At 50.4% G+C, this 13954-nt stretch overlaps 1 protein-coding gene across 3 annotated transcripts; it reads left to right on the forward strand.

Annotated features, from left to right (window-relative positions):
* The first annotated feature begins 40 nt into the window (after positions 1–40).
* THAP4 (THAP domain containing 4) lies at positions 41–13485 on the forward strand. 3 transcript variants are annotated; one of them, XR_014933155.1, is made up of 7 exons: positions 41–369; positions 809–1968; positions 7338–7410; positions 9214–9373; positions 11105–11214; positions 12053–12156; positions 13174–13485. XR_014933155.1 is itself a non-coding variant. In XM_015871180.3 (6 exons), the coding sequence occupies exons 1-6, from the start codon at positions 77–79 to the stop codon at positions 13291–13293; spliced, it is 1947 nt and encodes a 648-aa protein (XP_015726666.2). In that variant the 5' UTR covers positions 51–76; the 3' UTR covers positions 13294–13485. The 3 variants fall into 3 exon arrangements, 2 of the variants coding, with proteins under 2 accessions (XP_015726666.2, XP_085368845.1); XM_015871180.3 differs by lacking the exon at positions 7338–7410 and having other exon boundaries at positions 51–369; XM_085512719.1 differs by lacking the exon at positions 7338–7410 and having other exon boundaries at positions 223–693.
* Positions 13486–13954: the final 469 nt, after the last annotated feature.

Consider the following 13954-nt stretch of genomic DNA (forward strand, 5'->3'; position numbering starts at 1 on the left):
GTCTCGCCGCTGGCCCGCGCGGCGATTGGCCGCGTCTTCTAGTTAGGCTGCGCCGCGCCGCGCGCTGGGGGCCGCCATGTTGCCGTACGGCACGGAGCGCGGCGAGGCGCCGTGTCGGCGGCGGGAAGGCGGGGCCGCGGGACAACGAGCGGCGGCGGCGTGCGAGAGGACGGCGGCACCGCCCATGGGAACCGCCCGCCGGGAGGGCGCCCCGAGGAGCCGCGGCGGCCGGGCGCGGCCATCGTGCCGTACGGAGCCCGCGGGGCCCCGCCCCTCCGCCCCCGGGAAGGCGGCTCCGCGTCGCCTCGCAGCAGCCGGTGTCGGCCCGGGCCGCTCGTCGGGAGGCGGCCGGACGGCGGCGAGGAAGAGGCAAGAGAGCGGGGCGGGGCGGGGAGCCGCCCTTCGGAGGCGGCCGCGCCGCGCGGCGGGCCCCTCGGCCAAAATGGCGGCGGCCACACGGCGGCCGCCATGACGGTCGACGGCGGCGCCGTACAGAAACCCCTTCCCCAGGGCGGAGGGGCGGCGGGGTGACCCGGCTCCGCCATCTTGCCGTACGGCTGGCGGCCGGGCCGGGCCGGCGGGGGGGGGGCTGGGGCGGGCCCGGCCGCGGCCGGAGATGGTGATCTGCTGCGCCGCCGCCAACTGCTCCAACCGGCAGGGCAAGGCGCTGCGCGGAGCCGTCTCCTTCCACAGGTGAGTGCGGCCCCGCAGGTGCCGGGCCGGGGGCTCGCGGCGCGGCCTCCCCTCAGCACCGCGGGCGGCTCGGGGCCCGGCTCGCACCGCTCACGCTTGTCTCCTCCGCCCGTAGGTTCCCTCTGAAGGACTCGAAGCGCCTGATCCAGTGGCTGAAGGCTGTGCAGAGGGACAACTGGACCCCCACCAAGTACTCGTTCCTCTGCAGCGAGCACTTCACCAAGGACAGCTTCTCGCGGCGGCTGGAGGACCAGCACCGGCTGCTGAAGCCCACCGCCGTACCGACCATCTTCCGGCTCAACGAGAAGAAGCGCGACAACCTGGATTATGTCAGGAGCAGAAGGAAAATAGCCAGCAGGGTCCCGCTGCGCGATGGGGAGGGCCCGAGGGAAGGAGGCTGTGAGGTAGCAGTGCAGAGGACCTCATCTCCTGAGCGGGACCTTATGGTGATGCAAGGGACGGACGAGATGGAGGAGGTGACTCTGCAAGCGGAGATCGGGTCGATGTCTGAGGAGGAAGAGCATCTCCACGGCCAGCTGGAAGGGCCCCGGAGAAGGACGTTAGGCGAAAGCTTGGTTGCAAAGCCCGCACCTCAGAAGAAGGCTGACAGATCTTCTGTGGAGGACTGTCCTAAAGGCGCCTGGACGGGGAGCTGGGTGGCCGACAGGAGCGGCATTTCGGTGGACGATTTCACGCCTCCCGCCTCTGGTGCTTGCAAGTTCATCGGCTCCCTTCACTCCTACAGCTTTTCCTCTAAGCATACCAGAGAGAGGCCGTCTTTCCCAAAAGAGCAGCTAGAAAGGAAAAGGCCAAAGAGAGATGTGGAACCAAGCTGCAGTAGCAATCTCATGGGACACGATAAGACTGTAGCTGAAGACTCCCCTACTTCCTCCCTCACCGCAACCCCTCAGAAACCTTCCCAGGGTTTATCAGCATCCCCAGCAGACCTGACCCCTCAGCCTGCCGCCGAGGCCGTGATGGGACGGAAGGGTGACACGGATGCCAACCCCATGTCGATCAACGAGGTGATCATGTCAGCCTCGGGAGCCTGCAAGCTCATCGACTCCCTCCACTCGTACTGTTTCTCCTCCAGGCAAAGCAAAAGCCAGGTGTGCTGCTTGCGTGAACAGGTAGAGAAGAAGAACGGGGAGTTGAAACTGTTGAGGCAGAGGATCAGCCGCTCAGACAGCCAAGTCAGGAAGCTGAAGGAGAAGCTGGATGAGCTGAAGAGGATCAGTATCCCTTACTTGAACAGCCTGCTGTCCCAGGACTGTGGTCAGTATTTCCACTGTCTTTGCATTCAGGCAGGATTCTCCATTTCTGAACAAAAAGAAGCTGTTTAAGTTAGGGATAATACAGATGGGGAGCGGGTTAAAGACAGGAGAAAGGTGAATCTTTGGAAGGAGAAGCAGTAGCTTGGAATGGGCCAAGAGATGCAGGTAGGAGACTTAGTTGGGTTTTCAGTCACCTGAGGTACTTCTCATACCCCCAAAGCTGGTTGTTTTCTTCCCATCAGCGCTGGTTGTTCATTCAAAGTTACTGCTGCGCTCTCTGAACTCTGCAGCCTCAAAGTTACAGATAATGCATGTTGTTTTGGTGCGGTTTTCTGAGGCAATGGGGCAAGAGGCATCTAAGATGTTGGTGTGGAAGTGAACTCCTTTGAGGGTGTGCTTTTTAAGTTGTTCTATGTGGGTTATTTTGGGTTGTTCATTTGTCGCGTTACAATGTATCTTCAGAGGGTGTCTGACGTTTTTCTATGTGCCAATGAGATGCTGTGGACAGCAGGTATCTGGGAAAGCTGTCCTGGTCTCTAATGGTACGGAAGTACTTCTGATGTTGGATTTCATGTGCTCCACTCAGCACCAGGGATGTATGAAGTCTCAGGCATCAAATACGGTGGTGTTGTCACCATCTTGAGGACGTTCTTTTTGACTGAAGTGCTGGGTTCAGTTTGCTCCTTTCCTTCTGCAGAAGTCAGGAAGCAGGTAATAAGAGTGTGAATAGAGAGGAATTAGTTCTCTAGCTGTTAAGGGTCAGTTTGAGATACCTGAAGACACATGGAAGTGCAGTGAGGGACACAGTAGCTTAAATAGGAGTTGGGTCAGGCCTTACCCCTTTCTACTGCAAGAAAAGTGATTTAATGTAAATCTTTTGCACAGTAACTCTACTTGCAAGGTATAACTCCAGAGAATAGCCATGAAGGATTTAATGGTATTTGATGTTTGAATGGCTGCAGAGAAAACGCAGAGTTACACTGTGAGAGATGTGTGGCTCAGGGTCTTACTGAAGGAGCAGCCACTGTTTGTTGGGTGTGTTGGAGATGCTCATCACAGTGGTTCTTCCCTCTGCATCCCTTGCGAGGTTTCTTCTCATCTTTAGAAGCTGCATGGTGTTAGGCTTGGTTAGAAACATGGCACCAGCATAGGGAGATGCGTTCTGCAGGCCCTTACAGCACAAAGTCAGGTAGTCAAAGTAGCCTCTGTAGTTCTGCCTTCTAGTCTATGTATTTATACAGTTTTGTTGTCAGGCTACGGAAAATAACTGGATATGGTTTCAGGATTCTGTGAGTATTGTTCATAAATATAGAGATATAAAGGTGTCTGGCCTTTATGAAACGACTGCAATGAGATGCTAATTGCAGAAGGAGCATCCTGAGCAATGTTTTCTCCTAGGGAGCAGTAGGATTTTGCCATCTCTCTCCTGGTAGATGTTTTGTGTAGAAGGTGAGACTTACATACTCAGTTTTTTAAGATGAAATGTCCATTTCTTAATGAATTGATCATCGTGTTATCTATCCTGCTGTCTCTCATCAACAACACTGGAGGCTGATATGGCCAATGGTTCCTTGTAGAACCATCCTGCTGGTGACTCTTCAGAGTGTTTGCTGGTGGCTGACAGGTTTTTGTTGTAGTTTGATCTTGGTGCTCTTCTGCTTTGCCTTGTTTTTCTTGTGCTCGTAGTCCTAGTTTATGGCAGTCCAAATACCTGATTAAGCGCAGCTGAGTGCTGCCGGGCAGAGTCCACTTTATGTGCAGACACTAAATTGTACTGTGATGCAACGGCTGCATTGAAGAGGGCTTTTTGATATTCATAAAAACAGAGGCAATGAGTATTAGCTTAATAATAATTATAGTCTTTATTAGTAGCTACATTTCAACTGACTTAAATCATAGGATGCGTCAGTGAGGTGCTGTTAACAGCCAGAGACCTGAGCCTGCATCTTTTTTACCCTGAAGGCTTAAGGATGGGGAGTGTAAAGAGCATATGCAATGGGGCTGACTCTGCAGGTTGCTGCTGCTTCCATCCCTACAGCCCTGCTGCTGCTGCCTGGTATCCAGCTGCTGGCCCAAGTCACCAGGCAGAGCTGTGCTCCGAGCACAAGTGATTATCATGGAATCTGGTTTGTGGATCCATTGAAGTTTTTAAGGCTTTCTGATGTTCCCCGAGACTCTCAGATGGCTTACAGCTTCAAGCTACGTGTGTATGAGGCCAGATGGCCACTCGTGGTGTGGAAAGCTGGAGAACAGGGCACCACATGCATGGTATGGCAGGGCAGCGTTACCCAAAGGCACCCACCTGTTGGGCAGCTCTTTGTGCTGATGGTTCTCCTGCTGCACAAGGAGACAGATGATGGCTGTGCACAGGCAGCACAACACCAGCTGGGAGAGCAGAGTTCTGCCAAGTGCTGCACACAGTCCCTGCCAGCCATGCAGCCTCCGTGTGGGTGAGTTTTCTCGCAGCATGCCCAAGCCATCATGGTACATGAGTGTGGAGTTCCCCAGCCTTTCATAGCAGGGGACCCACTGGCTGGTTCTGGGTAAAGCCCAGGGCTGTTTCCCGCACAGCTTCTCTAGCGATGCCTCCTGTACTAAACTCTGAATTTGCTTGCGTTTTTGATAGGAAAATGTTTTCTTCTGCTTCATGGGCCACCTCTGATGGCTGTGGACCAATGGCTGAGAAATACTTCAACAAAGGGTGGCTAGGCACAGTGCATCAGGCAGAGCAAGGTCAGGTGCTCCAAAGAACAAGAGGATGTGTCAAGAGAAATAGGGAGAGCCAGAGCAAGCAAAGAACTACACACATGGTGTCCTGGTAAGAACGTGGAGTGCAGGGTCAAGGAAGGCTGCTGTATGCAGTGCTCCTGTTAGGCACTCATGCCATCTACCCAGCTCTTCTCAGCTCTGCCAGCTGCATCCGTTCTTGGAACCAGGAAGGAGATATTGCTTTCACAAGATCATGTCTCCTTGACACTGTGGAGTTTGATCCCTTTTTGAAACTACATCTCCCAGCAGGCACCAGGGTAACCTTCTTTCCTCATGGTGAGGTCACTTCCTTTATAGCCATCTTATCAACCAAGTGCAAAACACGATCTGGTGAGCAAAGGTGATTAGAGAGCTAGACCAAGAGATAGGAAGATAACAGCCCGCCATGGCCAGCAATGAAGCAGATGCAGGTAGGATTCAATGTGATTCAAGTGTGTGTATTTAACAGAGAGGCAGAGCTTTGAAAACCCAGAGTTCTGAGCTGCTGTGGAGCCCGTTCCAAACTCCGTGTCTCCTTCCATGAAGGTCATATTAAAGGCAGGGAGTTTGCAAAAAGGGTGCATGTAGAAAACAATAAGAATTCTGCTAAAAACCTGCAGGAAATATTTTCTCCCAGTTTAGTTTTGTTTTTCAGTATGTGTGCAAAACTTCACAGCAGTGCAGTTGTTTCTGATACTTCCTCTGTGTGAATGAAGTGCAGTTGTGGAGCTTTGGGGATGTACTTAACCATTAAACATCTGATCTCATGCACAGCTGGAGTCCTGATGCTTCTATAGCATTTCCCACCAAGATGGCAGTGGGTTTTGTTCATTGCAGCAAAGCTAATTCCTCAGCATCACTAGGAAGAGATTTGGGCTGTGTGAGAATAAGAAAAATAAGACAGGTCTGGAATGGGAAGTGCTGGTTGCAACTTTTCTGCCTTGGTCGCCAGGAGAAATGGATGGGAATGGCCAGGACAGAAGGCTGGTCTATAAAGTGGTGGTTACACAAAGGGAGAGAGATAAAGTAAGCAAAGAGGGAGATAAGGAGCAAGAAATGTGTGCACATAGGTTAAGAGTAGGGCTGAATCTGTGGCAGAAGGCAACACCAGAGAGGCTGGGTGAGGCTTTCCAGCCAGCAGCTGACTGAGGTAGACGTTTCATTGTAGGAATTCTGTTTTCAGGACCAAGTTGATCAGGAGAGGGTCCTTTTGCAGTCCCAGTGGAGAGAAAGGAGCTTGGAAGGGGAATAAAAGACTTGTTGCTTTGCTGCTCTTTCTGTGTCCTTTTCCAGCGGAGTGATCTGTTTTCTGCTCTATTTTTTCATTAGCTGTACATCATGTGTGTGTTAAGCATTTGTTTCTGAAGTCAGTAGGCAATGACTCACACCAAAAAAAGCACAAATACAATAGCTTGTGACTAGGAAGCAAGGGAAATGCTAACTAAGGAAAAACTTGAAAGCAAGTAAGACACGTTGAGGTAAGCTTTCCTTGGGCTGTTTGGGTTTCTCATAATCATGTGTCATTAGAAAAAGTGTTTATGTGTTGTGCTGCAGGAGAAGTCTGGTGGTGGCTGCGGACACTGGGGTGTTTCACCATAGAGGTTAGAAGCAGGCAGTAACACATGGGGGCTTGGTTATGAAATTAATTACTAATAGAGGGCATAAGATGAGAGTTTGTGACTGTAATCACCAACCCCCCCAAGCAGAGATGGAGTACATCAGTACCAGGAGGGCTTTGCTCTTGCTGGGAGAGAGCATCAGCAAAGTGTAAGGGGTTCAATGCTGGGGAGGGACAGCGGGGGATAAAGCCTCCTTCTGTAATTAAACATGCAAAAAGCACAGAGAACGAGGCTGCTCTTAATTAGCAGCGTGTTGATGCTGCTGATTCAAATCCAGTGAGTGACTCAGCTGAAGGAAGGGCTGCAGGAGGCTGCTGGCTGCACACCCTGCACATTGAGGATAGGAGCTGCCACATGAGATTTTCTTTTCTTTTTCCTTAAGTTTCCTGCACCAACATGGTGACGTAGGGTAGCTGTGTCACTGGCAGCACACTGGCTGCTCACACTGCTGGTAAAACCATACAGAGCTTTGTGTCAGTGTAGCTTTGTGTGCCAGGGATCACAGTGACTGAAGCCCACGTAGCCATGGCCCAGGGCATTGCTCAGTCCGGTTATCTCATGGCAAGAGTCTGCATCGTCCCTTGCTGCAGAGTGTGGGCAGCAGGCTGACTTTGTTACCATGCAGAGAGGGATTTGACTTCAACATCCCTGCAAAGGGGGGAAGGATCCATGAGTTCAGAGGGATGGGGCAAGGACAGAAGCTGAGGCAGTGCTGTGTCCCTGAGGCCTGGGCACAGCAGTCAGAGGGGAAGTTCGGCCTGAGCAGCCTCCTGGAGAAATGATGTTTAGGTGATCACGTTGCTTGTAGGACTTTGTTTTTGTGATCTCAGCTTTTGGGCATGGTGACAGCCTTCACTTGGGTTCCACAGGGGAGCAGAGATCTTATGGATGTTGAAAACTGCTTCGTGAAAATGTATAACCTGATAGAGCAGAGTGCCTCTGCCTCTAGTATGAGTTCACTTTCTCTTGCTGCCTCCCTGCTATTGCTTTCCCCCCTTTTCAGCTCAGGCCCTGGCACAGGGGCTGCCAGAGATGATAAAAGGACCAAGTCCACCAGCCAGAGACCGATGCCAAGGGTAAGAAGCAGCAGTGTGCAGTGTCTTTTTATAACTGAGTTTTTGCTAAAGCTGTTTCTTCCATCTGTCACTTGGATGCTTCTCCTGAGCTGCTGCAAGGTAAGCAAGAGAAACTGAAGGGCCCTATTACCAAGCACTCTGGTGATGGGAGGTGTCCTGGTGCTCAGCTCTGCTGCCAGCTCCTGGCCCAGGAGAGGGCAGCAGCAGCCCAGCTGCGAGCTGCCAGCCTTCTCCAAGCTTCTCTTTCTACTGCCTGGGGTGTCTAGGCCTGCAGCAAGCTCAGAAGGAAAGTAATGTCTGCCTGCAGGTAACAAGTGGATGGCAAATGCTGGGTTGGACACAGCAGTGATGCTCTCTGTGCTCTCAAATGGCCTGCGCTGACCCTGAAAGGGGAAAGGGGTTGCAAAGGAACAGTTTAGGAGTGCACTTTCTTGCAGCAGTAATTTTGGCCTTTGGTGATCAGTAATCACTGCACTGCATGGGAAGATAATGTGCTGTCAGTTGGGCTGCTGATGGTACAGATAGAAGGGAAATGCCCTGAGGTGCTGTGGGACATTTGCAAGCTGCAGTGACCCCCTTGGTCAGCAGTGGTGCCTGCCCAGACCCCTGTGGTACTCTGCAGAGGGCTGCTCTGATGCTGTAGGTTTTTAACACTGTTTCATAGTGAGATGTCATGCTTTCCTGTGCTGGTTTCTTTTCAGAGAACTTCAGGCTTGGACTGAGCAAACAGCGTTATACTCACGGCATTGCCTTTCTGGGGCAACATTTCTCCTTTTAGAGCAGCCAGACAGGTAGCTTATTTCTGGATGATATCACTCGGTGTGGAAGCCTCAGCCTGCCAGTACCTGCCAGTCAGCACACGAGTGGGAGGAGGCCCCGCTCCAAGTGCTTCAGTCTTACTCATCTGCATCACATAATTAACCCAGATTTTTCAGTGGGCCCCCTCATCTCTATTTGTAGAGGTCTTTCCTGAGATCATGTGGGTGCCGGATCATTTTCCCTGCTTACATCTTAGGAACTATCTGTGTTGTCGTTAGCGTGACTTTCAAATGCCTGTCTCGTTTGCTCCCTTTTTTATTATCCCAGTTTACACCCTCTGACATTAAAAAAAACCAACACCCTGCTGCTTATCAAAGCTCTTCTAAAATGACTCATTAAAACAGGAGCCTCTCAAATTTGTGAAGCAGATTGTGGCTGCTTCTCAATAAATGCAAGGACCGGAGGGAGTAGATTTGTCTTCTGCTTTATGCTTTAGCTTGTGTGCTCCCTGGTCTTTTAGTTCTTTACACTTAGCTTTCATCCAGCACATGAACAGGGTGATTTCTGAGCTTTCCTTGCCTCCTTTTGCACAACTCATTAATCTCTTAAAAAGAAAACATGTAAACTTTGATCCTGAATATGCACAAAGCCTGATTTTCCTTTGTAGTGAGGACTCATTTCCCTGGTCTCCAAACCAAACAGGAGCAGTGCTGGCTCAGGGCTTGAGAAAAATCAGGGCAGAGCTCTGGAGATGTGTCACTGATATCAGTTATCATGCACCCTTCTTTATCCCAGGAATGCAGACTGCTCCGTCCCCGCCTGCAGCTGGGAGGGGGCTTTCCCTTCACTATAGGTAAGACCAAGGGCAGCCCTGAAAGCAGACCTGCTTGCCGTGACTGTGCTTTATGCCCTGTCTCCCTCTGCCCCATGGAGCTGGAGTAAAGTGTTCCTGATGCATCTCCAAGGTGTTTCATGTTCACCCTCTGCCCGAGCTGCAGAGCAGATCCACCAATCTTCCGTCTTCATTCTTCCCTCTTTCCACAGAGACCCCACAGCTGAACCCCGTGATGGAGCCCCTCTCCTGGATGCTGGGCACATGGCTCTCAGACCCACCAGGCGATGGCACCTTCCCCACCATGAAGCCATTCCAGTACCTGGAAGAAGTGCACATCTCTCACGTGGGGCAGCCTATGCTCAACTTCTCGTAAGTCTGGAGGTTTGGCTGCATTGGCAGCAACATTTGGATCACAGCAGGTGTGGCTGCAGGGAGATTTGTTCATATTTCTATTCCAGTTCCAAGTAAACAAGTCTTCATTTACCAAACGAGACGGTGTAATGACATGTGGCTGAGTGGCCTGATTTGTTTGTTTCCCTTTAAAACTGCTGATAAATGGGTGTGCTGTTGTGACGTGCCCAGAGCTGTGTGCTTGCAGCCTGTGAAGGTTCACCAGCCTAAAAGCACCGCAGGGCTTTTCAGAAGCGAGTTCACACCCCTGTTGTTGACATGTACCCATACAGGGTCACTGTGACAGTGGCACAGTGTGCAGTTCATGTGGCCTGCCAGTCCTAAGGGTTATGTGCACCCTGAACAGCTCCATCCTGAGCACGGACAGCACTGTTTTTTGCGCAGGTTCAGCACCTGCCTTTGAAAAGTCTGCTATCCTTCCACATAAATGTGGTGTGCTCCAAGTGCGTGTATTAGACTGGAGATGTGTTGTCCCTCTGGCCAGAGAAGACACTGTTCCTGTTGCCAGCAGTAGCTGTTTAATTAGAAATGAATCCTCCAGGTAATAGTGTTACCCTAGAACTGCTATCACTCTGCTTTTCAAGCTGCCACTAACGGATATGAATGAAGGAGCTGTGCTGTGGCTCCTGGGTTTGTCTGTTTAAAACTGGTCCTCAATATTCACCTTAAAAAACTGGAGGAAAACTGAATTAAAATGTTCAACAAGCTGGGTGCTGGGCAGGCAGCCTAACTGTATGGTGGCAAGTAATTGTTCAGGCAATGAAAGCAGCTTTCATTCAGTTCCTTCCCACTTGGAGTCTCAGCAATCCCAGCATGATGTACGGCTCCATAGGCTGCACTGGTTGTAGAGCACAGCTGGGCTGCCAGCACAGCCCTCAGCATGGAAGCAGCTTCCTGCAGCAGCTCTGAGCCTGACTGCCTCCTTCTCACAGGAGGGTGAGGAGATGGAAATGCAAAGACGAATGATGTGAAGAGAGAGAGATGAATCTAGAACATCTCAGCCACAATACACCAGTGGAGTAGCCCACTGCATTATGTGGCTATCAGTGAGTTTAAGCTGCTGTTTAATTCAGTCCCCCGTGTAGGTTCAGGAGTGCTAATGTAATTTATGATCATGTGTAATAATAGATAAATAACACCTGTGGTATTGATGACCAAGCATGCAGCTGTAAGGCATCCTGAAGAATAAATAGGCATCTGAGCTGATTTATTTTGCTTCTCTTTTTGAGGTGGGGAAGAAATAAGTGTGCAGTGTTACTGCCTGCAGCAAGTCATGTACAGGGAAGAGAAAGACTGCCGGATTTAAAAGCTTAATAAAGGTGATATTGCAAGGCTAGATGTTGATTAGAGAGAAGGAAGGTTTGGGGATAGATTACAGCTTCAGCATCAGCGCTGTGTCTTACTGCAGCTCAAGGGAGTTTCTGAGCTAGTTCTTATAGAAAGTCTGAAGCCTGAACTTAAATAAAAGCTTCCACTTCTTCGGTACCTAGCTGTGTGTGTGAAGGGGCTGTCCTCTTACACACACATTTTCCTACCATGAAGCATGCTCAGTCTCTTACTCCACAAATAACACTGCAGGCAGGCTTGTGTGGTTAAATGCAATGTGGTTTCCTCTGAGATGAAACCAGACCAAAGAGTGTATTTTCAGTGCAGCAGTACAGCAGCTTTGGTATTGTGATCTCCCCTCAGATTCAATGCCTTCCATCCGGACACCAGGAAACCAATGCACCGAGAATGTGGATTCATCCGCCTCAAACCTGACACTAATAAGGTGGCCTTCATCAGCGCCCAGAACACAGGTACTGCCTCTCAGGGGAGGAGAGGAGGTGCTTGTCCTGCTGTGCCTTTCATTGCTCTTCCTCTTTAGCAGTTTCTTTTCATTTATTTTCACTGTGGGCTCAGCATCTCCATCCTGCTATTAATGAGCACCACATTGCTGGGACTGACTTAGCCCAGCCAGCGAGGCTTTGTGGCTGTCTCAGTCAGGAAGGGGCCACGAATCCAAACATCACACATGCAGAAGATGAGGGGTAACCATTCCTAAAATGGTCTGCTGATATTTGCAGACATAGATTTTGAAAACAAAGGAACCCTTTGATTCATGCCAGGAGCTGCAGTCTCAGCCTTAATGATGGCCTGTTATAAGGAGCCAGTGGCATTCTTGTTGCCTTTGTGGCATCCAGGTCTTTTTGTGCAGAGAGAAGGAGAAAATGTGTACAGATAAGTTGCATCATTCTCAGCCTTCCCATGAGCTCCTGAACTAGGAGAATCTCCTACTGTTTGGAAGTAGTGCCTCATTGTGCACTCACAGGGACCGAATGAGAGACAGAACCACATCTACACTGTTGTAAGTGAAGAAATTTCAACCCCAGCTGATGCTTAAATTTGGGTCTAAGACCACAGAGCAGGTGCTGAGTGGAAAATTGCCAGTTGCAATGTGATACTGATCCCACACTGTGAGAGTAAGTCTGCCTAGGGCTTCCAAGTAGCATTATGTTTCTGAGGTTGCATGGATTTGCAGTTGTTGATATGTGCCAGGTCAAGGCAAAACGTTCTTCGTCTCTATAGCCTAATAACTGTGACATTTTGTTAATTAACCTTTGTTGCCTGGTATTTATGACTATGCTTTCCCATTAGGTCTTGTGGAGGTGGAGGAAGGGGAGGTGAATGGTCAAGAGCTGTCTATAGCTTCTCACTCCATAGCCAGGATCTCCTTTGCCAAGAAGCCCCATGTAGAGCAGGTGAGTTCACACTGGGTCAGCAATTCAAACCTTAATGTTAGCCCGGGGGGTGTCTGTTTGAGAGGACAGGTTGATGAGCACGCTTTAATTACAGATCACCCTCAGGTTCTCTTGGAAATATTGCACAGCATCTTCGCTTATCTTCTCTTGGAGTTTTCAAAAGCCATTTCATAGATCAGAAGATGAAAAGGGATTACAGAGATAAGAGCTGCCATGCTGAGTCAGAGCAGCCAGCCACAACCCTGCCTCCAGCTGTGGCAGCAGCAGGTTCTTATGGAAGAAAATAGGAAAGTCTTGTAACTTGCAGGCTCTGCACTGAGCCTGCAGAGAAGGGCTTCTCTTTACAGAGGCAGATGCAGATCAGCCCAGTCTGCAGGTACAGACCCCTGCCACACTGCCCTGCCTGATCATGCGTCCTTTCCCAAGGCTGCCTTCCACAGCTGTAGGACACAGAGCACCCTGTGTCCCTTCTGACAGTCATCATGGATTTCCTCCTTTGCTGTTTGGTTTTCAGTCATGAGATCAGAACAATTTGCATATGCACCATTTGCTACTGATAAAGGGGTCACACCAGGCTGTTCAGCAACCTTTAATTTGTCTGTTCCTGAGATTTACATACAATGGCCCCACTTTTCTCCCATGGACACCTAAGTGCAGTCTTACAATATGCACTAAAGCCAGAGCTGAACACAGCCTGAGCAGTTGGGAAGATGCTCATACCAGGGTCCAAACTTGTGCTTGCACAGCTCCTCCGCTTCATAGCTCCACAGTGTAACCACAGATTGGTTGTGGGGAGGTTTAGTGCAGCACAAGGTGGAGGAATGGGGAAGGCGTTGCTGGTTGTTGGCTGTGTGTATGAGGGGGTGGCTGTAGTGGTGCCAGGCAGTGTAACAGACCTGCTGCTCTGTTGTCCCACAAGACACCTTGTCAAGAGCGGCCATCGCTCAAGCGGGAAACTTTTAGTGGAGAATGCAGTTTGCTTGATTTATGATATATATATTTTTATGCCCTTCTCAGATTACCAGAAAATTCCGTCTCAATTCGGATGGGAAGCTAGAACAAACAGTCTCCATGGCGACCACTACGCAGCCCATGACACAGCACCTCCACATCACCTACAAGAAGGTGACACCCTGATGCCAGGAGAGCTGGGCAATGTGCCCCAGGAGCAGCAGTGGCTTGGAGATGTGGGGTGCTGCAGACTGGAGCCGGGTACCTGCGCTCAGCCCCGGCCGTGTGGAGCTGCCCATGTTGGTGAGAATGTTAGCGGATGTTCCTGTAATGGTATATATAAAAAAATAATAATAATAATAAAAGCTTTTATTTTTATGGCTGTGTCTTTGGGTGTGATTGCTGGGTGGTCTTTGAGGCCTTCTGCTCTGCACACGGGGCCTTTTGGATGCTTAGAATCATGGAATCGTTAAGGTTGGAAAAGTTTGGGGTTTGTTTGTGTGTTTCAGGGTAGAAAGGGCTTTGGGGTCAACCTTCTGCTTCCTCCGTTGTTGTCTGACTGTGTCACAGAAGCAGCAGGATTAGGAATGGATTTGCATTATAGGGATCGGCTGAGAGCTCCAGCTTCTGCTTAATGAAACTCAACTCACTTATTCACACACCTCTTATTGGGTGACAGAGCTGGAGCGGGACCAAGAATGAGCAGAGCTGGATGGTCTTCACGATCCCTTCCAACCAAAGCCACTCTATGATTCTATGACCCAATCCTCATGGACTTTGAAGGCTGTTGGGTCAGGCCCTGCAGGAATCCCATTTCCAACATAAGGTGGGGTAGACCCAAAGGCTG

Source organism: Coturnix japonica, chromosome 12, assembly GCF_054131305.1.
Source record: "Coturnix japonica strain WE chromosome 12, WE-NBRP24, whole genome shotgun sequence".
NCBI lineage: Eukaryota > Metazoa > Chordata > Aves > Galliformes > Phasianidae > Coturnix > Coturnix japonica.

What these genes read in the sequence shown, in the direction of transcription:
- THAP4 (XM_015871180.3), top strand. Translation starts at nt 77, where the DNA reads ATGTTGCCGTACGGCACGGAGCGCGGCGAGGCGCCGTGTCGGCGGCGG. An exon ending in CGGACGGCGGCGAGGAAGAG is followed by an intron (nt 370 to 808) that starts GCAAGAGAGCGG and finishes CTCCGCCCGTAG; the next exon opens with GTTCCCTCTGAAGGACTCGA. An exon ending in CATCAGCGCCCAGAACACAG is followed by an intron (nt 11,215 to 12,052) that starts GTACTGCCTCTC and finishes CTTTCCCATTAG; the next exon opens with GTCTTGTGGAGGTGGAGGAA.